The 24,474-nt window shown below is 43.9% G+C and overlaps 1 protein-coding gene across 10 annotated transcripts in view; it reads left to right on the plus strand.

Moving 5' to 3' along the window:
* KALRN (kalirin RhoGEF kinase) overlaps positions 1–24,474 on the plus strand; it is a 645,945-nt gene that overhangs the window by 402,454 nt on the left and 219,017 nt on the right. For all 10 annotated transcript variants that reach the window (XM_023214983.2, XM_023214975.2, XM_023215000.2 and 7 more), the window contains 6 exons: positions 3,823–3,915; positions 9,255–9,366; positions 11,756–11,946; positions 12,385–12,486; positions 13,808–13,950; positions 17,338–17,440. In XM_023214983.2, coding sequence (XP_023070751.2) covers positions 3,823–3,915; positions 9,255–9,366; positions 11,756–11,946; positions 12,385–12,486; positions 13,808–13,950; positions 17,338–17,440 — 744 coding nt within the window. The remainder of the gene's footprint in view (positions 1–3,822; positions 3,916–9,254; positions 9,367–11,755; positions 11,947–12,384; positions 12,487–13,807; positions 13,951–17,337; positions 17,441–24,474) is intronic.

Below are 24,474 nucleotides of genomic sequence, written 5' to 3' on the forward strand. Positions count from 1 at the left end.
TTCTGCCTAGGATAGATTGTGTCCCCTCCACACAATACAAACACACAAACAGACACACCCTTCTCTCCCTGTCTCTTCAAAATTCTTCCTATCCGTTAAAGTTCACATGCTACTTCCTGCATGAATCATTTCCTTTGTACTTTGTATCTTTGTCATAGCATTTATAATGATTTGCCTTTTGGTGGGTTAACAATGCACCTTTCTGTTACTCACATCTCCCTCCACCTGTGAGCTCCTTGAGACCTTATGCCTGATTCATTTTTGTCACATCTCAGTGCCTGGCACCAGACTATATTTTCCCTTAGTCCTACATACCTTTCATCCCCATATCTAGCCAATTTCTATGCTTTGATAAGTCAGATGTATCCCCAAATTTCCCACCCTATACCCCATTTCCAACATAGTGCCTAGTGAACCTCTACATTAGTTGGAAAGACTGATGGAAGCCAGAAAACCAGTCCAGTATGAGTTCTTCAAGTCTGCCCCGGAAGTGGGAATGGAGGACAGTAGACTCTCTGGATTGATTTCAAAACTTTCCAAAAGGCATAATCTTTGCAGCTTATTTTCATTCCATCAGAAGAGTTTCCCTAACTTTTTTTTTTTTTTTTTTTTTTTTTTTTTTTTTTTTTTTTTTTTTTTGAGACGGAGTCTGGCTCTGTCGCCTGGGCTGGAGTGCAGTGGCCGGATCTCAGCTCACTGCAAGCTCCGCCTCCCGGGTTTACGCCATTCTCCTGCCTCAGCCTCTGGAGTAGCTGGGACTACAGGCGCCCGCCACCTCGCCCGGCTAATTTTTTTTTGTATTTTTAGTAGAGACGGGGTTTCGCCGTGTTAGCCAGGATGGTCTCGATCTCCTGACCTCGTGATCCGCCCGTCTCGGCCTCCCAAAGTGCTGGGATTACAGGCTTGAGCCACCGCGCCCGGCCAGAGTTTCCCTAACTTCTACAATTAGGAACCATCTGCTTTAGGCCCTCATTCCATAAATGAGATTAACCCTTAATAAACACAGTCACCTAATATCCATGACTGTAAAAAGAATGCAGAGAATTTAAAGTCCTAGAAAGGCTTACACATTCACATGATCCAGAATTTTTGACCCTAAATGTGAGAACAGCATGAGTGTGATGTCTAAGCTTGGTTTGACTGATTTAGGCCCCTCCCTCTCTGCTCCACATGCAGCCTTCCTAAAGCTGGGCTTTTCGTCAGAGAGGGAAGAGTGCCAAAGGTGAATTGTTGCTTGTGCTTTCTTGCCAAAGCTCCCAGATAAACTCACAAGGTTCAGTTGCCTGAAGAGAGTCAAGCTGCAGCTGTTTTGCCCATCATCCTCAAACAAGCCTTGTAACTACACACCTCTGGGGAAGAGGCAAATAGTGACAAAATTACTACTTTCGGGGATAGAAATCATTTCTTATAGGCAATGGAATAATTTTTAAAATTATTATTATCTCTTCTCAACCCTTCTTCATAGCCCCATAACAAGTCCTATCAAGTCCCTCTTTAAAATATTTCTTTTATTCTTCCTAATACTTTATTCTCACTAATTCTAGCTTAGGGCATGCCCCTACATTGCATACCTGGACCTATTTTAAAATAACAGCTTTACTGAGAGATGATTTCAGATATCATACATTTTGCCCATTTAAAGTATGAATTCAGTGTTTTTGTGTGTGTGCTCACAGATACGTGCAACCATCCCTACAGTCGATTTTAGGACACTTTCATCACCCTCACAAAGCAACCCTGTATCCTTTAGCCATCACCTCCCAGCGCTCCACCACAAACCCCCACCCCCAAGCAACCAATGATGTACTTTATGTCACTACAGATAGATCTACTTTGCCTGGACATTGCATAAAAATTGAGTCATAATACATGGTCTTTTGTGACTGGCTTCTTTCACTTAGCATAATGTTTTCAGGGTTCATCTATGTTGTTTCGTGCATCAGAGCTTCATTTCTTTTTATGTCCAAATAATATTCCATTGTATGAATATTCTACATTTTGTTTTTTCATTTATCAATTCATGGGTATTTGGGTTTTTCATGCATAGACCTAGAATTTGAATTGCTGGATCATGTGGCAACTTCAGATCTACACACCTGGGCTTTTGCAATAGCCTCATAACTTATCTCTGTCTATTTCTCCAAGATTTACCCCCATGTTGCTATTAGCTATATATTACTCTTTCTGAAACGTTACTTTCATCGTGTGTTTTTTTTTTCTTTTTTGTTGTTTGTTTGTTTGTTTGTTTTGAGACAGGGTCTCTCTCTGTCACCCAGGCCGAGTGCAGTGGCATGATCATAGCTCACTACAGCCTTGACCTCCTGGGCTCAAGCAATCCTGTGACCTCAGCCTCCCAAGCAGCTGGGACAAGAGGCACGTGGCACCATACCCAGCTAATTTTTGTATTGTTTGTAGAGATGGGATCTGGCTATGTTGCCCAGGCTGGTCTTGAACTCCTGGACACAAGCAATCCTCCTGCCTCAGCCTCCCAAAGTGCTGGAATTACAGGCATGAGCCACCATGCCCCACCCGTTTCTTCTCTTTAAGATCTGTGATGCTTTTCCATTGAAAAACTTACCCTCATATCCTAACTCTTTTCTAACTCAAACCCATCAATGACCCAGCCTTGAATATCTAACTTTATTTTTCACTTCTTATAGAAGGTGGGTGTGCATCCTCTGTACCATTCTGTCACGGTCCTCATCATCATATAAACACACAATGATTATTTCAGCCGATACATTTTGTGTTTGATGTAAGTGAGTGTCATTTCTCCAACCTTTTACTTAACCTACCCCACCTGCCCACCTCACCTCTTAGCTCCAAGGTTGAGGCCTTGTCTCTACTAACCACCTGGCCACTCCCAAACCCAGTAATCACTCCCATTTTTATTGGCTGTACCATTTCCTGTATTGTCCTTTGTTGATCTCTAGTTCATGTGCATTGAGTATTCTCAGCTAGACTGTAAGCTTTTTGAGGGCAGGGACCAAAATGTACCTTTTTCTGCCACTTATAACCCCTAGACTTTGGGGAGTAGAAGATCATTTTGGAGGTAGGATAGAGAGTAAAAGGAGAGACTAGAAGCACAAACAGCGATTGGAGGCCATGGCCTTAACCTGGGCATGAGTGATGAGGGCGATGTCCCTGGAAATGGAAAGGAAAGATTTGTCACCAGGGATAACAGAGGAGAAATGACTAAAATTGACTCCGTGGTTTCTAGCTTAGGAGACCTGAAGAATGAAGGAGGTGCCATTGATCCCTATGAAACATTTATAAGAATTAAAGTGATGACCCTAAGTTGGGATGTGTTAAATTTAAAGAGAAGGATGGTATGAATAAAGGAGATATATCCGTGTGGTATTTTAAGGAGATTGAGGGCAGGGAAAGATTGATCAGGAGCCATCAGAATGGAAGTCAGAGCCTCATTCTCTGCCTTCCCTATACTCTCTTCTCCCCTTTTTGGAGCTGATTTCCTTTCACTCCTACTTCATCTCTCCTTACCCTCCGCTCTGTTATTTACCTTATTGCTCTCTTTTCTATTGCTCTTTTTCTCCATTTTTGTTCAATTTCTATTAGTTTCACATACCTGCTTCTTTCCCTAACCCTTCTCTCTTTTTAGTCTCTCTCCTATTTTCTCTCTATATCCATCTTGGTCTCTTTTGTTTCTCTTTTTACTCCCTCTCCCTATCAAAGAACATGTTCTCAAACTTGTCTACGTTTTTCTCTTTCTTCCTGTCTTCTGACCCCTGCCTCTCTCCTTTCAGAACACACACATGCACATGCCCCTCTGTGTCTAATTACACCTTGTTCTCATCCCTGCAGGAGATACAGCAACGGCATGGTCTGGCCAATTCCATCTCTTCCTACCTAATTAAGCCTGTCCAAAGGATCACCAAATATCAACTTCTCCTGAAGGTACCTCCCCTCCCCTCCACATCCCCCTCCACTGCCTACCGCCTATGGCAAGGAGTCCCAGCTTTGGCCCGTAAGGATGGGAATGCTTCCACCTGAAGACCTTTCTTCTACCTAGAGCAGAACTTCAGCCCACGCTGGCGTTGCTGTCCTATCCCATGGAATTCCAGATGCCTATTTTAAGGCAGAAGGGGAAGAAAAGGGAGCAGGAATAAGTTGTGACTATTTTCTCATCTACCTACCACTGCAGAACTTTTAGCAGTTGCCTTCTCAGGCACTGACTGGCTCCTAGAGGCTTTCTTGTCCCTCCTTACAGAAGCAGATTCTTCCTGGTAGCCCCCGCTTTTGATGAAATCAAGGGTCAGAGTCTGGCCAGGCACAGTGGCGCATGCCTATAATCCCAGCACTTTGGGAGGCTGAGATGGGCAGATCATTTGGGGCTGGGAGTTTGAGACCAGCCTGGCCAGCATGGCGAAACTCCATCTCTACTACAAATACAAAAACTTAGCCAGGGGTGGTGGTGTGCACCTGTAATCCCAGTTACTCGAGAGGCTGAGGCAAGAGAATCACTTGAACCCAGGAGGCGGAGGTTGCAGTGATCTGAGATCATGCCACTGAACTCCAGCCTGAGTGACAGAGTGAGACACAGTCTCAAAATAATAATAATAATTAATAAATAAATAAAAGGTCAGAGTCCTAAGGGCAGTGCCAGTTTACATGGATAGTTGAGGCCAGGGTGGCACCTACCGTTGTCTTAATCTCTGTGTTTGTCAAGACGATGAGGATTTTGAGGGAAAATAGTCAAAGGGTACATATTAAAACACAAAAGTATTCTTATATCTGTAGGTTCTCGCGTGTTGGAGTTCTTCTGGAGCCAACCAAGAGATTTGGATCTTCCTTCAAAACCTTTTCTTTAAAAGTTAAATAACCAAATATTCAAAACACTAAGTAATTTGAGTTGATCCTTCTCATATAAGAATGCATTGATACATTGAAAATAATGTCATTTCCACAGAAAGCCTGGGGAATTGACACAAGTAGTTAAATAACCCCCATCTATATTAATTCCTAAAGTTTAGGGGTGGAGTTTTCCCTCATTTGAAATATACTGCTGGTTGCTTCTTTAATGCAAAGATAAAGGGATAGTAGGGGACATGTTATAAGTACATTGTGTAATTTCAGAGAAAATCTGATGTAATTCAGCTCCTGTTTAGAGATGCCTGCAAAAATTTGCATAATCTCGTTTCACTGAACTTGAAAACCAGTCTAATTTCAAATCCGCCATTCTAGTCACACTGGAGTGAGTTTACCATTCCCAGCCCATGGAATCTCCCTGGCTTAGCACTTGAGGTTCCATGATGAGAGGCGTGAGGGCAGCAGTGCAGTGAAGGTGCAGGAGCCTGTGCCCTGGTAGGGTTTTCTGTCCCCTGAGTCAGAGTGGGGCCGTGCCACATCATTTCCCTTCAACTTCCTCCCTGCAATTCTCCTTCCTCATCTCCAAGAAGAGGCTATGGGTGTTTGCTTCCAGGAGTCCAGCCATCCAACCCTGCAGAAATGGCTTAAAGTGTTACAACTGGACATCACACCCTCGGCCTTTACTGAGGACTAGTGTGAGAAAAGAGTATGCAGACACCCCACCTGTCCTGGCAGAACTGCTTTCCCTTCTTTGTTTTTTGAAACTTCTTACATAAAGGCTCACAAGAAATTATTGTGAGACCTCAGGACAGGGGCATAGGGAATCCTCTCTCCTGAAAAATGGATATACTTTCTGTCTTTAAATGACAGATGCTCAGGCCCTTCTTTACCTGTGGCTATTAGAAAGTTAGCATTGATTTTTGTGGTTGCTTACAGTAGAATCTCCTTAGCCTAGATTTTGTGTATAATTATCTTCTTCTTTCCTATCCCACTTAATGCTTGGCCTTTTAAAATTATTTTTCATGGCTGGGCTTGGTGGCTCATGCCTGTAATCCCAGCACTTTTGGAGGCCAAGGCAGGTGGATTGCTTGAGGTCAAGAGTTCAAGACCAGCCTGGCCAACGTGGCAAAACCCCGTCTCTACAAAAAATTAGCTGGGCATGGTGGCATGTGCCTGTAATCAGGAGGCTGAGGCATGAGAAATGCTTGAGCCTCAGAGGCAGAGGCTGCAGTGAGCCAAATATCATGCCACTGCACTATAGCCTGGGCAACAGGGTGAGACTCTGTCTCAAAAAAAATAAATAAATAAATGAATAAAATAAAAAATGAAATTATTTTTCTTCTGCTAATAGACTTTTTAAAATTGATTTTTATGGTTTTTAATGTATGTATCACACCTAAAGGTTTTTCAGGAATTGGTGGGGTTGTGAATTTAAAAAGAAAAAAAAAAAAAAAAAAAGGAAAGAAAGACAAACCAGTGTTGACTCAACTTTCCACACTCCCAGTGTCTTAAATCAACTAAGATGCAGTTCTAAAAGAAATATAGCTTTTTACCTCTCCCTTTAATCCTGTAAGGTGTAAGCCCCCTAGGATGAATTATGTGGCACAGACAAGGGAGGGAAGTTGAGGATAGAATAGGCTTGTGTTTTGCTGTAGGCAGTTGAAGGAGTGGGCTCTGGAACTTTGTTCTGGAATTGAGTGTTTTAGGAAGAGGTGCCTATAGAGGTAGCTAAGAAGTGGAAAAATAAAGTGGCAGGAATTTGATTGTGAGGAAGTAAATTTTTTTTTTTTTTTTTTTTTGAAAACAGGCTGGGCACAGTGACTCATGCCTATAATCCCAGCACTTTGGGTGTCCAAGGCGGGTGGATCACTTGAGGTCAGGAGTTCGAGACCAGCCTGACCAATATGGTGAAACCTCATCTCTACTAAAAATATAAAAATTATCCAGGCATGGTGGCATGCACCTGTAGTCCCAGCTACTCGGGAGGCTGAAGCAGGAGAATTGCTTGAATCTGGGAGGCGGAGGTTGCAGTGAGCTGAGATCAAGCCACTGCACTCCAGCCTGGGTGATAGAGCAAGACTCTGTCTCAAAAAAAAGAAGAAGATAGTTTTGGTCTTTTTTAAATGTGCTGTTGGCAGAGTGCCTGCTGAGTAAGAGAAAAACAGTTTGCTGAGCTTTTACTATAAATAAGTAATATGGGACTTATTTTCATAAAGTCAGTTTTATTTCAAATAAATGTATATTTAATTATCAGTATCCTCTGGGTTCATCACTTTAGGTATAGCATGAAAGTAGAAACTTTATGTCAGAGTGCTCAGTATTCTTCATGTAAATCTGCTGTGGCTTTACAAAAGGATCCTAAATTAAATGTGGAGCCTTCTCCTTATCACAAAGTATAGCAAGGATCAGGGAAAATGTATTGGCCCAGCTGGTAGATTGGTAGACTTGCTCAATTGTTTTGAGCAGGGGGGATTAAACTAATTCGTGTTTTCTGTCACAAACTGAAACATATTTCTTGTTTTTTCTCTTATGTTTTACCTCAGGATTTTCTTTGACGATGTATGAAAATAAGATTGGGAAGGTTAAAATAAGTAAAGGGGTGGGAGAATCTGAGCACTTTAGGTTGGCAGAAGTCAATACCACTTTCTGAACAAGGATGACATTATAGTGACTGGAGCCAAGGACAGAGCTGAGCACTGATCACTTCTCCCTCCCAAACATGTGCTCTAGGGGGCGGACTTCTTCTTTGGACACTCAAAGCTCCCTTATTCCTATGGGAGTGTATCCAAGATAACACTAAGGATTGGATTTTTAGATCAGACTCTCACTAATTAGATATCTTACCAAGTGTAAAGCTTGACTAATAATTTCAAGGATACAAGTAATTCTAAGGCAGAGGTGACATGGGAAAGGGCCAGGACCACCAGTGCAGCTCCAAGCCTTTTCTTGCAGCATCAGGACATGCTGCGGCTAGATTGACGTACAAGGTCTGTAAATTATGTATGTCGCATTGTATCACTTGCCCTGAAGAGAGTCATTTGGTCATGAAAGACATTCCCTTTTTACTTAGATAGTTGCACAGCTTATGTGACACCTTCCAGAGAGCCATGCCTCTAAAGCCACAGATTCTAGGATTATTTACCATAAGAAGCCCTAGACAGACAAGATTTATCCTATTAAAAGCATTTCCTAGATAAGTCATCTTTTCCTAACAAGTACCATTAGGTTATTTGTCAAGAGGTCTGTCATTAACGTGTTTACAATATTTGAGCTGGTGAACTTCTTTCTTTCTGGGAAAGGCACCTCCACTCAACACGCATCCCCTGCCCCCTGGAGGAGAGAGTATGGTTTGCAGATCTGTTGCTTAACCATTCCCTTCCCAGTATCAAAGTGAGCAAGATACAATGACCCTGATAGGAAAAATGAAAAGCCAACATTCTTCTGGTTTGGGCAAAAATCATTCCAAGTAGTCTTATGATTCTTAAGATAGTTGGAAATGATCTTTTCTCCACCAACCAAATACTATATATATTTTATGGGGATGGTGATGACTGAGTCTCCAGTGAGGAAATACAAAAGAAAAGACATACTCCCCAGCTCCCTAGGAGGTAAAAGAAAGAACGTATTGCCCCTGGAAGCCTCAATGGGGGACAGAATATAGGAGAGACAGGGTTGATGTGGTGGATAAAGTGCCAGACTTGGATTCAGGGGACCTGGATTCAGGCTCCTGCGTAGCCTCCACTGAGTTCTATAACCTGAGGAAAATCACTTTATCTCTCTTAATCGCACTTACCTCATCTGACAGTGAAATAGCCTAGAATCCCATCTATTGGCCCCAGATTAGGAGCTCCTGATCCATATGATCTAAAAATATTTTATTACTCTGGGATGTCATAAGCCTATTAAGTCTGCAACCTCAGGTTGTTCCCAGTAGGATGGAAGTCAGCATTCAGGCAGTAGAGGCTTGTAAATAAAAGTGGTGTCAGCAGTAAGCATGCAGGGATATATGGGTGCTGCGTAGCACACTCCTTATCTTCCCTTTATCCTTCTCATTCTTCTCTTTGTTCTCTTTATTGGATTACACAATACTGCACCTCTGTTCTTGTGCTTTACCGGGGTAGTCCCTTCCCTAAGAGGGTAGTCCAGTGACAGAGAATGCCTCAGTTGCTGACTTACAGGTCAAGCCATTTGGGAGTTGGGTTGGATTGAGTTAGTTTGGGCTAGATTGGGCTGAGAATGCTCAGTGTGAGAGAAAAATTGTGGTTAAATTCTTGGAGATAACCCCTTACCCCACCTCACTTTCTTTATAGCTCAGAGGGAACCATTACAGAGAGCGAAGCTGGTCTGTAATTTCCTTGGTGGGCTAGGTGGTGGGAGGAAGCTGGGGGAGAAGGCCTTAATTGTGTCCGGACTTTTTTTTTCCCCAGGAACTTTTGACTTGCTGTGAAGAAGGGAAAGGGGAGCTCAAGGATGGCCTGGAAGTGATGCTCAGTGTCCCAAAGAAAGCCAATGATGCCATGCATGTCAGCATGCTGGAAGGTAGCTGTCCTCCCCGCACTGGGGAAGCCTCCTCTCTTCCTTAAGACGGGGGAACTTGCATCATGAGAGGAAGTGGCGTGAAATTAGACAAAAAAAGCTAAGGCTGGAAGAGAGAAGAAACGACAAATAGTTACATAGGCCCTTGTCGTGTGAGAGGGGCTCCACAAGGACCAACTTGGCTAGCACCCTGCTTCCAGGAAGGACCAGGCCTAAGCCACTGGAGGTTATGTGGACATGTTGCTGCCCATGAGAGAGTCCAGGACAGGCCATTACCCTCACTGTTGGTGTGCTAGAGCTCCCAACCTGCAGCAGTCTTGTTAGTCTGTGTAGCATCTGCATTGCATCACCTTGGTCATCACAGTGAACAGAAATCCTGATCACAGAAACACACACAGACACACACACACAAAGCATACCATCTTCAGCCTTATGCTCTTTTTTTTATTATGGTAAAATATACATAATATGTGTAGCATAAATTTACCATTTTAACAATTTTTGAATATACCGTTCAGTGGCATTAAATACATTCACATTCTTGTGCAACCAGCATTTTGTCCTCCTGGAAGGTTAGTAAGTCCAGCCAAACAACTCTGATAAGACTTCAGTCAGCTGAAACTTAGGACCAGAAACCTGTAGAGTAAGATTCCAGTGAAGTCGTCTTAACACTGCAGAATAAGTGGGCAGAGCAGCCATACTGAGGCGGAATTTGTTAGATGAGTTAATGATTTAACATTTTTTGGGGAGGCCAAGGTGGGTGGATCATGAGGTCAGGAGTTCGAGACCAGCCTGGCCAACATGGCAAAACCCGGTCTCTACTAAAAATACAAAAATTAGCCAGTTGTGGTGGTGCATGCCTGTAATCGCAGCTACTCGGGAGGCTGAGGTATGAGAATCGCTTGAGCCCAGAAGACAGAGGTTGCCGTGAGCCGAGATCACATTGCTGTACTCTAGCCTGAGCGACAGAACGAGACTCCATCTCAAAAAAAAAAAAAAAAAAATTAACATTTTTAATGGGTGCTAAAGGAAATATGTATAGTCTGTTGCAAATATGTAAACACGTGGCTGTTTTTTCTCTTCTGGACTCCATCCTACTCCGCCAATACCACCACCACCACCTTAGGAGACTTGATATGGTCTCCATATTTCCTGGACCATCCTTAGCACTAGAAGCCTCAATTCTTAGAGCAAAGGAGCCCTGGCTATTTTCCTTAGGCTGAGCAGGAACAATCTAAATGTACTCCTGTTGACACAGTTTCTCCACTCCTTTCCTCCCTGTTGATACCTTCACCTCCACCCCACCGTGAAGTACCTGCAAGTACCCAGCTCCTCCAGTCTGTCCCTGACCTATGCTCTGGATCCAGCTACTCCATGCATGGTCTGTTTACCAGCAGCAGCAACAGCACCTGGGAGCTTGTCGGAAGTGCACATGCATGGACGCACCCCACACCTACTGAATCAGAATATCTGGGGAGGTTGGAGGGTGGGCAGTAATCTGTGTTTTCACAAGCTCTCCAGGTGATTCTTATGCACATTAAAGTTTGAGAGCCTCTCTTAAAAACTTAAAGTGGTATAAATATAAACTGTTGAAGTCTTGTGCAAAGCAATCAAAGGGGGGAATTCTAGAAATGGAATACAGGAATTAAGGTAGACCAGGCACAGTGGCTCATGCCTGTAATACTAGCACTTTGGGAGGCCAATGTGGGAGGATCACTTGAGCTCGAGACCAGCCTGGGCAACAACAGCTGGTCTGTAGAGACCTTGTCTCTACAGAAAATATAAAAATTACCTGGCCATGGTGTTATGTACCTATAGACCCAGCTACTTGGGAAGCTAAGGTGGGAGGATCACTTGAACCTGGAAGTTCAAGGCCACAGTGAGCCATGATCATGCCACTGCACCAAAAACAAAACAAAACAAAACAAAACAAGACGAATGAAGAGAATTAAGGAGGTAATATGACAAATAAAGATGAGCTGAAGACACTCAGTCAGGAAATGTTTGTCCTCAGCCCTACTCATAGCTGCAAGTCAGGAACAGTAGAAAGTTGTGGAGGACAAAGGAGCTATGGGATTTGCCCTTGCAGGAGGCCAACTGTGGGTATGTGAAGATGTGAGGTTGCATAGGACCTTTGCAGGAGATTCCACTAATATTGGTTATGTATATAAAAGACATGGTGCAGGAAGGGGTCAGGAGAGATCTAATTGCAATTCTCAGAGATGTCTATGGAAGTGTTCAGCGGTCTCTGGAGTTAGCAGAGAGAGAAAAACCCTTCAGGAACTGAGGACTAACAATAAGAGAGGCCTTTCTCCAAGAGGGGAGTGGAACGTGGCCCCCCCTGACTGTGGCAGTAGAGAAACTCCACAGGGTGAAAATGAATGTTTTTCAGGGTTCGACGAGAACCTGGATGTGCAGGGGGAGTTGATTCTCCAGGATGCCTTTCAAGTGTGGGACCCGAAGTCGCTGATCCGGAAGGGGCGGGAGCGGCACTTGTTCCTCTTTGAGATCTCCTTGGTTTTTAGCAAGGAAATCAAAGACTCTTCAGGACACACGAAATATGTTTACAAGAACAAGCTACTGGTAGGTGGGGCAGGTGGGATAAGACAAGACTCCCTGCTTTCATAGAACCCATGGGCAGGAAGGGATCTGGACACACTCATCTCATCTCCTCCCCAGCCTCCACACCAAAACCATCCTGGACAAATGAAAATGTCTCCTATTTGGAAAGCACCCCACTCACCTCCCACGTCTGCATTTTAGAATTCACAGTTCTTCTTTCTGTTTGCTTTTAGCACCTCCCTCTTCACCTTCCCTCCCTGGTACCTGCTAATCAGGCACGTGCCTGTAGGTCCTTCCATCCTGGGTAGATGAACAGAATATCCAATCTGTTAAAGTTTGATTGACAGAAGCCCCTCCCTCGGTCCTCTCCTCTTTGTTGCCTTTCCCTTCCCACCCCAGCCCTAAGTTTCCCCACTGCCCTCCCCTTCCCCGCCTCTCACAGGCATTTCCTGTCTACAGACCTCAGAGCTGGGTGTGACCGAGCACGTGGAGGGCGATCCCTGCAAATTCGCCTTGTGGTCTGGGCGCACCCCATCCTCAGACAATAAAACAGTGCTGAAAGTAAGTACTGCTCTCTGCTAGGCACAAGATTAGGGTTGGGGGTAATAGAAGTGGGGGTGGGCAAGTGATACCTAAAAGCTAAGACGCAGAGACTCTACTGAGCCATGGGCCTCTCTTGGAAATGGTAGCATCACATGGATATTGAGAAGCAAATTCTGTCATGAAGGTAGACCCAGAATCTCAAAGACGCATGGTCTCTTCAAGTGCATGCACATGTGTGACCAACAGGGAAGAGGGCAGGGAGTGGCCTGCGGGGCCAGCTCAGCAAGACCCACTTAAACTGTGCTCTGTCCATATGTCCTCCTTCAAGTGGCAAGAACAATTGACCCCTTGACAAAAGGCACCTTGATTTGCTCTACATTCGTTTAACATTTTTTCCTAAATAGCTTCTGTGTAAAAGGTATAGTGCCTAGTGTGGTGGGGGATAACGTTGTACAAGATATGGACCTTATTCCCTGGGAACCTATGTTCTTGAACCCCTAGTAAATCACATTAGCATGGGGACCATGCTGATGGGGAGAAGTGTCAAGAGGGGGCCTTTCATTAGAGGATGGCCTTGAGGAGTCATTGCTGCTCTCTGGGGTGCAGCAGTGATGTTAGCCTGACTGAGCAGCGATCATGGAGCTAATGGAGCTCCCAGCAGTCATTTGCTTGTCAGGAAAGTGCCCATCACCAAGGAATAGATGGTCCAACCCCGACAAAAGCTTCACACTTGTTCACTCTGAACTGCCAGCATAGCTGCTACCTGTTGTGAGGCAGAATTACCAGAAAAAAAAAATTCTACCAAGACAAATGGAATCATCATAAAATGATAGCAGTGCCTTAGTTAACAGAGTTAGCTTGCCACAAGCCCAGGACTGACTTCTAGTCAATACAAGTCTGTGGAGCCATGCTAGGTGAGCATCCTGACACATATCCATACTGATTGAGAAGTAGATGCTGCCCCTCCCGGTGCCCACTAGACCTCCCCTGGATCTAGCAACCCAGGTGTTAATCCCTGTCCCAGGGGAAACTTCCAGATTCTGTTCCAGCTCCAGGGCAGATATCAGGATTGGTCAGTGCCTTATGGGTTATGAAATACTTTGACAGTTACTCTCATACAAGTAATTCTGCATTGAGTCTTGAGGTCAGAGCACTGTTCTGGGAGTTGGAGAAGCCTGTTTCTGGTATTAAAGAGTCATAAGTATGAAATGATAAATAAACTTCCCAGACATTTGGAATCCTTGAAAATGACAGATGAAGACTGCAGGAGGGTTGAGAGCTGTTTTTGGCAAGGTGATGGGAGTTGGGGTTCTCAGTCTCTCTTCCTGTGGCACTCTAGGCCTCCAACATCGAAACCAAGCAGGAGTGGATCAAGAACATTCGAGAAGTGATTCAAGAAAGGATCATTCACCTGAAAGGAGCTTTAAAGGAGCCACTTCACCTCCCCAAAACACCAGCCAAACAGAGGAACAATAGTAAGAGGTAACAAGCGCCTCTCCCTCCAGCACTGCCTGCCTCACAGGCTTACGGGTGCGGGAATGGGATGAATCTTTGCTTCTGAAGGGGGATGTGCCCTGCAGGTGGCACTTTTCCAGGAAGGCCTGTGAGTTCCACCTAGGATGAGTCATCTCATCTTTAAGCATCTCACGAGTGTCAAATTCAGCAGGGCTTCATTGAGCACCTCTTATTTGATGAACACTCTGCTAGGTGCTACAAGATAAAAGGAAGTGTAAGATGAGTCGATTCCCTTAAGAGCCATCTAATAGCCATGTCTCACACATGTAATAGACCAGAAGAACCACCGATAGGGATCATAAATGCTATAAGAATTCAAAGAAAGGGGACTTTAGATGAGCCCTAGAGTGGAGGAACTCTGGACTGGTTGGATAGTGAAAGGGCTTTGTGTACTGTAACATGTGGAGTGGTGGTTTCATTGCAGCTCTTATTGCAACACCCACAGAGACCTCACCTTCATTCACCTATGATAAGCAATGTCATTGGGCAGAAGAGGACTTATTTCTTATATCTTTCTGGACCCTTCTGAATCCCACTTTCCTCTAAACCCATGGATGACTTCTTAAGTATTTCTTTCCCAAGTCTCCATATGACACCTACACTTCTGATGACTCTTTTGGGGGACACTTCCAAAGAAAGCATACAAAAACTTCACATACATTTTGAAGGAAAAAAACGGGATTCTAACAGAGATGGTCCTCGGTGGTAACAGGTTCTTCCCTCCTCCCCTGTAGCTGAATGGAATAAATCTGGAGGATTTAGTTGACCCTTAGGTACCAACCGGGACAAGCAGTGTAGGGAGCCATTTTAGGGCCTGTGAAGCAGCAGCAGCATTGGTCCTGGGCAAGGTGGTAACCAAAAGAAGGATGTGACTAAGGTAGAGAAACCTCCGTGGGGCAGAAGCCCCAAGACCTGCATGACCAGGATAAAGTCACCTCCTCAGTGCTGCATGGAGGAATTATAACTACTCTGGGGGAGGGGTCATTTTGATGTCAGTTATCTATGTCCAGAGTCCAGGTAAGGAGGGGGTGGACTAAAGTCTAGCAGTGGAGACAGGCCATGCCTCAGGGAATCCATACTTTAATAAAGAAATTAGAAAGGAAACAAGTATAAAGAAATGGTGGTCTAGAATCATAGTGAGAAAGGATACTCAGGTGAGGCTGACTAGGATTATTTACCCTGACATAGCCCCTTTTTCCTATAGTAGGAGAGTTTGGGCATTTCTAGAATATGGAAAAGGCGTATCTTGGAAATGCCCCTAACTTTTCTCCGCTCACACCTTTTCTCTTGTCCTGTGATGGGTGGGTGAGAAACCTTGGCATACTCTGCAGAGAATAGCCAGGCAGTCTATAATTCCATTATCTTGGATTCCTGGATATGGGGACAGTTTATAGAGGAGTTCATTGGTTGGGGAATACTACCCACATTCCTAGGTGGGCTCCCCACATCCCCCAGAAGTGACTTCATCTGGAGTGGACCAGAAGGGCCCACCACGGGCCAGAATAGCAGGAAGCAGAAAGTACAGCCAGCTCTCAACTGTCTACACATGATGGGGAGCACTGGCCCAGTTAATCCAAAACAACAGATGATCTAAAAGTCCTTTATTTTTGGTTTTGAAATGCATCACATAAATTCTTTTTACAGCAGATTTTCCTTCCTACGAATATGTGGCTTATGTTATTAAAATAAATTGACATTTCCCAAGCCCACAAATGATGGTGAGAGAGCAGTTGACTTAGAAGTGTTCTAGGTGGCAGAAAATACTTTTTATGATGAATAGACATTGTGTGTATACATGTGCACATGCCTGGGTACTTGCATACACACACATCCACATACATCCACACGTACACCAGAGTGTAATCTTTTAAACCCTTTGAGGTGAATTCATTATTTGTGGCACTTTGTTCATGTCGTAGGATTCTCAGGCTTTCAGTTTCCCTGTCCCCTGATGCCATTAGTTCTCCACAAGCAGCATCAGGGTGTCTTTTATAAAAGCGCCCATTGGAAGAGCTGTCATTTCCTGTGCTAATTCACCTAACCCCAACCCTAACCCCACATCTCTCCCAGCTTTTCCTGGCACAGACCTTGCAGCCTTCATCAGTTTCCAGACATCCAGTCCCTCTTGGCCATGGCTGTGGGCTCGACACAGGATGGGGGCACAGTTCTATAGCTGGAGAGCTGAAAGAACATGGGAGTGGGACAGCTATATGGTTTGGGGCCCAGGAAGGGGTCTAAATGCCAGGAGTGCACTCAGGAGATGGTCTTAGCTGACACACAGAAGCACAGCTGGCTCCAAAGCTGCTGTGGAACCTGTGACTGTTCTCCAATCTTTGAGAAAATGCCTTGGCCTTCTGTATTGATAAGAAATTATTATAAACATGCATGAGATCCTCAAAACCCAGCCAGATGAAGGCAATAAATTCCTTCTCCACACCCAGGAGTTGAAGGTCCAATATCAGGAATTTCCCAAAGATAATAGCCCCTGGAGACAATATTCCACTCAACTTGTTTTCTTGAACAGAAGAAACTTAAGTTTAAAAGAAATCTTAGCTGGGTGCAGTGGCTCACACCTATAATCTCAGCACTTTGGGAGGCCGTGGCGGGCAGATCACCTGAGGTCAGGAGTTTGAGACCATCCTGGCCAACATGGTGAAACCTCATCTCCACAAAAAAATACAAAAATTATCTGGGCGTGATGGCAGGAGCCTGGAATCCCAGCTACTTGGGAGACTGAGGCAGGAGAATTGCTTGACCCTGGGAGGCGAAGGTTGCAGTGAGCCAAGATCACGCCACTGCACTCCAGCGTGGGCGACAGAATGAGATTCCATCTCAAAAAATAAAAATGAAAAAATAAAAGAAATCTTATCACTTCTGTTTTCTTTATAGGCCAACTGTAAATGAACCCTCATCCTAATTACAGCATGTACAAAAACTTGAATACCCTGAATTTGGGATTATTGAAATGACCTAATCACTTGGATAGAAGCCTAGGCTCTAAGTAGGATATATATCTTCCTACTGCCTGTTATAGACCCATTCCCAAATATATATATATATATATATATTCACATATACATACACCCCCCTCTGCAGCATGGGCTGGAGGAGTTTTGGGAAAGGGTCATTTTGCGTTCAGTTATCAACATAGTGATTATGTATTTACTAAGTGCAAGGAGTGACGTCACTGAAAATCTCATAGGGCCACTCTCTTTAGCAGGATAATTTTAGACAAATCCCTGCTAGAAAGTGCGAGGCGCTGCTCTGCCCACCCAACCGGAAATCCTTGTGTGTTCTAAACCCACAGTGGTTCCCCCCACCCCCACCCCTGTTTTTTTTCTCTTCTTCCTGCAGGGATGGAGTGGAGGATATTGACAGCCAGGGAGATGGGAGCAGCCAACCAGACACCATCTCCATTGCTTCTAGGACCTCTCAGAACACAGTGGACAGTGACAAGGTAGGACAGAGTCCTAACCTTCCTTCCCCTGAGACTTCTTGATGGCTCAACCACCCCTGAAGAGGTACCCCTAGAGAATTTCTCTCACTATGGATCCTACCTTCAGGAGCCAGTTGTCTCTTTGTGCCAAGGGGGAAAGAACAGGGCTGGAGGAGGCATGTCCCAGCACGAGATCTGGTCTGAGGGGATGGAAGACTGCGGTGGTTCAGGCTGACCTCTCATGTTGGGAGAGTTTAACAAAAGTGGAAAGACTGAGTAGTGAGGGAGTCTAGGTTTCTTCTCTTTCTGAGATGCCCCACCTGGGCTTCTTGGGCTGCCCTGCCTTCTGGGAGGATGGATGTCAGGGAGGCTGAATTGGGATAGTGTCCTGAGACCTTAGTGGCTGTGATTGGCTCAAATTTACAGTGATTTGAGAAGAGCTCATCCCAAAGTTAGACCAAGCTTAATGGTTTGGGAAATGGCCACAGAGATGCTGCTTGGTAGCAGCCTCTTATCCAAAGGGATTCTAGTGGAAATGATGCTTTCCTCTGGCCAGATTATTGGGGCTCAGTTGCTGAAAGACAGGAGGACCAGGAAGTGCTATATGAAGGATGTAGTTGTGTGAGAAAGCCTGGCCACTTGCTTCCTAACATTTTGGAGCAAGTAAGCAAAAGTTAGTAGCTCTGATGGGAAAGCAAAAGAAAAGAAGCTGTAGCAAAGGCTCTGTGTATTTGCCCCAGGTAGGTGAGGAATGCAACCGCCGGAATCTGTAGCAGGGGGAAGAAAGGGTCCATGTCTGAGCCTCCTCTCATTTGCTTACTCCAGAATTCAGAGTATGAGATGATCTTTTGCCTGCCTATTAGTGATCTTATTAATGAAGTTCTGGGTTTCCAAAGACTATTTGTCCCTAGTTTATTCAGACCTAGTATTTTGGCCTGCTCCTTCAGGCTCAGACAGCAGGCTGTGTCGTTGCTTCATCTTAGTTTTCTAAGTTATAGGTATTTCTTTTAAAGATGATCTGCATTCATTAGGATTTTTCCTATTTTTTCTTGCTGGGAGAAAAAAAACATTGAGACCTTAGTGTGGGGACTGTGCCCCGAACCTGCTGAAATTATGGTGCCAAATCACCTTAATCATGCTTTAGACTAGTGCTCAAGGTCATTCAAGGTATTCTGACAACTGCCCTCAAGTTTTTAAGCCATTTTCTACTGACTATCAGAGTGGATGGAAAATTAGTTTTTTTTTCCACTTGTAAAAACATACAATGAAAAACCATGTCTGTAATTTCCTGTCTCCTCTGACCTGTTGTCTAGAAATACAACCTAGTGTTCCTAGCGTATAAAAAGTGTTCGTCTTTAAACAGTCAGTGGATGGTAAGTCAAGTGCAGTGTTTCCCATGTTCAGACATAGATTATTAGTGTCATGGTCCAGGGAATTCATGCCTTCCAGCTGCTAATCTATCTTCCCAGCAGCTCTGACTTTGACACAGACCCCTATGCTAGAGCCATTTGTTTTAGGAAGACCTCAGCTCCAGCTATGCCTTGTCTTTCTGGCAAGGTGTGTGGGGCTGGACTAGAAGACCTCTGACAGCAACCATTTTACTATTAATGAGGGGTCCTTGTACTTAGACTTTATTCTACAAGTAAGCAAGTAGGCTCAGAGAAACTAAGTGACTCGCCCAAGACAATTCTAGTAGTTGTGGGAAGGCAGGAACTAGAACACAGATCTCCTGATTTTTCCAGTTTTCCCTCACTCTGAAAGTCAAAGCGTTGAATTCCTGATGCTAGGATGAACTCAGCTGGTCAGTTTTTCTGCATATTTCACAGAAACAGCGCTCACATATTCATGTAGAAGCACCCATCATGTGCCAAACTCTGTGCTGGATGCTGTAGAGAGATGTGGACTATTTGTTGAGTGTGAATCTCTACTTGTGTAATTTTTTGTTTCATGTCTGTCTCAATAGCCAGGTCATTGAGCCCTGATGAAGGCAAGAGCTGTGTCTGTCTATTTCATTGCTGTACTCCTGACACGCAGCACAGAGAGGCTCAGGAGATACTTGTGAAATAAATAAATAGAGGGGACAAAATGACTGGTCTCAGGAAACTCCAGGAGGAAGAGGCAGCTAAAACCAGTGGTCTGAAAGCAGACAGATAGATGAACATTGTATTTTTAAATGTGCTAAAGAAAGATCAAATCCCAATTACCTTCTCTGGCCTTAGGAGACATGAGCAGAAGGTAGGAGATTCTATGTTATGTCCGTATACAAAACCTAGAAAATTCCTTAGACATAGTCACACTTTCAAAATAAGGGGAAGATCATTCTAGGCCTATGCACTGTAATTTAAATGTTCTTACTCTTCTAACACAAAACAGTGATAACAGGGCAGCCATGTGTCCTCTGTAACTGCACTTTCCTTCGTCCGTTAAATCACTCATTGGTATGTTTGAACTTGTAGATGTTATCAGCAGTGTCAGATTTTCCCGAAACTATACTAGACTGCCAGGGAACCCTGGTTTCTAAGTGGTCAGGTGAACAGTCTCTGAAAAAGAGGAAGTTAACAAAGTGGACTGATCAGGTAAACTGACTCATACTCAACAGAAGGGCAAACAAGGGCACTGTGGGAGGGGAGTGAGTGGAGACATCTCACCCAATTCAGACTCATCTAACAGTAGACTTCTAGAAAAACGCCCCAGTCTTCCTCTTACAATCCAGAGGAATGACAATAATAGTTTCCCTGTCTGGCTGAGTAGATGAGGAAAGCACAACCATCAAAGAGTCATGACACACCAACTTGAGGTGTGGCGGCTCCAGGGTCTCCTCCAACCACTCCATGTGTGTTACGTACGCTGTGGTGTGGTGGAAGGAGTTCGATATACCTAGGTTCAAATCCCAGCTCTGACACTCTGTGTCACATTGCATAGGTTACTGTACCTTCCTTTTTCTGTAAAGCAGAGATAATAATACCTATCTCACTAAGTCATTGGAAAGATTACGTAAAATATTTGCTTGATAACCGTTAGAAATTAAGTAAAAGTTAATTCCTACTCTTACTAGAGGGCAAGCAAAGGCTTAGATACTATGAATAAGACTACACAATTATTTGGCAGACTGTGAGGATCTTTGAAAATGCTTGAGCTAGTGCTGCCCTGTGGTTTTATTGTTTATTAACTGTCAGCAGGTTCTTCTCTGTATTGGACCTAAAGTGATGTAGCTTCAACTCACCTGTCTATAAAAATAACTTTACTCTCTCTTCTCTCTGCTAGCCCTTAGAATCTAAGGTTTGGATATTTGCTGTTAGCATTGGCTCATGGGTTATTTTATTATTTAATTAATTATAGTCTATTAGCGTCACGTATTAATTCTAATGCTCGAATTGTACCACATTTTGCTAGTGGCAGCTCTTAAGGCTTTAAGTGTTGAAAGATACTTGTCACATCTTTCCTCCAAATCATCTCTGTTTAGAAGTCATCAGTTTCTGTGTCTGCTCCTTATATTTATATATCTTTCAGATGCTTCCACATCCAAGTTGCCTTCATCTGGATTTACTCTAGTGTGTAATTTCTGTAAAAAATGAGTCCTATAAATACATCTAAATATAAATACATCTAAAAGGTACATAATACTGCAGAAGTATTCTAACTAATGTAAACATGGCTCCTTGTTCTAGGATTAACTGCTATGTGCAGATCCTGCCTAAGACAGCATGCCATGTTTCACATGTGTGTCCAGTGCTGGCTCGTAAAATCTCCATGCCCTTTTTTATGGACTGTCCTTAGTCGGGCGGGTGACTTAGTAACCTGAGTGTAGGCTACTTTATGTCTATTAGATTTTCTCTTATTTAGTTCCATCTCAGTGTTCTAGAATGTATTGAATACAAATTATATTATCCAGTGTGTTAGCCGTATCTCTCTGCAGTATTGGATAAATGCATCTTCTATAGCTTCATCCAGATTCTTGCTAAAAAGACAAGATTGGGAGCAGAAAACCAATGCCCAACACCACTTCTCATTTCTCACCTAGGGTCTGTAACTTGGAAACCTCCTTGTCTGACTCTTCTTTGACATCTCCAGGGAAGGAAACGCAACCACTTTTCTCTATAGCAGAGAAGCTGAACTGTTTTCTTAAGCTATAAATCCTCTCTTGATGAGAAAACAGTTTAATATTCTTAATCCTACATTAAACACTGACAATACAATATGGGTGCCTCAGTAAATGGCATTAGTAACTTTTCCAGGGTTGCTTTTGTTCAGTACTTAAATGGGTCTGCATAGCTTCTACCTTGCACCTGTCTAATACAAAGGCAGTAGTTCCCTAAGGGGCAAACAGGTGTGCTTACTTTGTTCCATGGTGGTCTGAGCCCCTCCATATTCTGTCCAGGAGTCAGTTCATGATTTTCTGAAAAGGTCATTCCACTGTAAATCATCTTTTGACTATATATGCATTACTAAATGGTGGGGCTTTGCAGTCACACTTAGAAGAAATCTAGAATTATAGAATTCTAGCCAAGCAGGGCTGAGTAATGAGGTGACAGCCAAATATCTTCTTGTTTAACCTGATAGATATCTGCTGAATCCTTTCCAGCTAATGGTACAAAAGCAGCCATCTGCACTGTAATAGTTCCAGTGCATGTATTTGCCGTTTAGCCCAGGCATGCTGGAAAGATAAAATAAATGCTTATTGAAGGGAACATTACAAACCTATCCTAGTAGGGATACTCTCCATCCAAAAATCACTATAAATTTCCAGACATGTCAGAGTTGACTGGAGAGAGGGAGATTGAAGTGAAATTGACTTGCTGGTACTCTTCTCTGAAAAACATTATAAGGGAAGGAACACTGCTGAAACATTTCAGGCTGGTGTGTGGTTTGAAGAAGAACTTCAGTAACAAGCTAATGTGAGCTGAGGTGCAATGTGGGTTGATAATAGTGATATCCTAAAGAAGAACAGGGAAATACCTGAAGAACCCCTGAGATTTTTGGATATAACTCAATGGTTTTTAAACCCTGAATTATCATATCAATATAGTAGGTCAGGACCAAGATTGTGTTTTACCAATTGGGAAGGAAGGCTTGGGTCGGAGATGGTAAGGGTCCAACTAAGGGGAAATTCAAAGGATTCCTGCAGTGTCACTGCTGCTTTAATAACAAGCCGTAGCATGATGCCAGTAAACAAGAGGCAGAGCAGCCTGCCTGCAGGAGCCTTCTGAGAACAGAACTCCTATAGAGCCTTACCTGTTTCATCAGAACTGACAGTTTCGTCACCTGCACACTGGGAGGCCACTAGATGCAAGGGCAGTAGCTAGAGAGAGGAACCACTCCCTGCACCATGAGATACCCAGTCCCTGTGTTGGTATATTCCCACCCACTTCGTTCATGAACGGTGCAGAGGTCCTACCTACTCTACAGCAGATGCTGTTCGCCATGCTAGGACTACAGCAGTAAATGAGAAGAGGCCCTGCCATCTTCCAGCTTACATTCTGGTATATAGAAAACCAGAAAGAGAAAGGATGTCCGTTTCTAGTCTTCTGCTAATTGCATCAGCGATAAAAGACTGCTTGGTTTTTCTTCTGAGAAAAAGTGGGCTAATGCTGCAACTGAAAGGACTTGAATTAGATGTAAGAAATTATTTTCCCTGTAGGGATTAGTGCTTATGGAGGACAGATGACTGAGGGAGAAAAATGAATGTCTTTACTTAAATGGGTTCACAAATAGGAAAACAGACAAACAAAAACAGAATAGGGATGGAGTTAGGACAACTCAAAGCTCAAAGGAGAGCACCCTAGGTCCCATCCCCTAGAAGCAGTCTTCAACTGAGATTCCTATGCATGTGATTTGAGAAAGTGCTCCTAAGGGGGGAAAGAGGGAAGGGAAGCAGGGTCTGGTGGGGAAGGAGCGAAGGCTGGTCCCTCCCAGAGCTCTGCAGTAGGAATTGCATGGAGTTTGCCCGCCTTGAGGCAAGGGGGCCAGCCGTTTGTGTCAGTTGTGAGCTGTGGACACTGGTGCCCTGGCAGGAAAGGGGATCTGGGTGGGCTGCCCGTAGTGTCTGCTGCAGGGAGGAAATGTGATGTAAAAGAAAGGGGATGGGTTTTGAGATCAGGTACAATCCCCAACTGGGTGCCAACTGCATGACCCGAGTGGTCCTTTAATCACTTCATACCTCCATCTCCTCATCTGTACAATGAAGGCAGTGATTTCTACTTCCTGGGATTTTGAAGGACTAGCTGAGATCCTATATGAAAGAGCCAGAAGACCTGGGGTAGGTCACTGCCCAGGGGACTGCGGGGCACTCCTGTGCAAGAAAACAGGCAGCAACATGCCCCCTAGAGTTTCAAGGGGCCACAGACCACTGTGTTTTGCCACTGAAGAGAAAACCAGACATCTGGAAATGTGGAGACTTGGCAGCATTAGGATCAATAAAAATCTTAGCAGTTCACATGGTAATATTTTTCACTTGACACATTCTGAAAAACCATCAAGATAGTCCACCCAAGACTGGGTCTCCAGCATGTTGCTGTGACAGCATGTTAGGTTTAGCTGTGGTCCCTGGACAGTGGCACCACACACTGGAGATCCAGCCCATTAAATGTGCTATCTTGAAGGCAGGAAAAATGGGATAGGTCTCTGGGAAAAATTCCTCAGCTCTTCTATTACTCTGCCCTTTGTCTCAGTGGGGCTGGAGGGGCCCCTGAAATATTTCTTATTAGGGAGAGATTATGCTGCCTCCCATTTAGTAACAAAACACTTCAAACCCTTAAATAAATACCTGAAAAGTGTATATAATTGCACTTCCTGTTACCAAGGCCTAGAGTGGATATATCTGAAGTCTAAACTTGGGCTTTATAATATAGCTGCGAAATCTCGAGTCTCAGTCACATCCCACACCTGACAGCATATAGGATTAGAATTGCTGTATAAATCCCAGATAGAAACACTCTGATTTTCCTCAAGGACTTGATAGTCACTCAAAAGTAGGAAAAATACCATCTCCATTCTAAGCCCAAATTGTTATTTATTTATTTATTTATTTATTTATTTATTTATTTATTTATTTATTT

Source organism: Piliocolobus tephrosceles, chromosome 2 (genome assembly GCF_002776525.5).
Source record: "Piliocolobus tephrosceles isolate RC106 chromosome 2, ASM277652v3, whole genome shotgun sequence".
Taxonomy (NCBI): Eukaryota; Metazoa; Chordata; class Mammalia; order Primates; family Cercopithecidae; genus Piliocolobus; species Piliocolobus tephrosceles.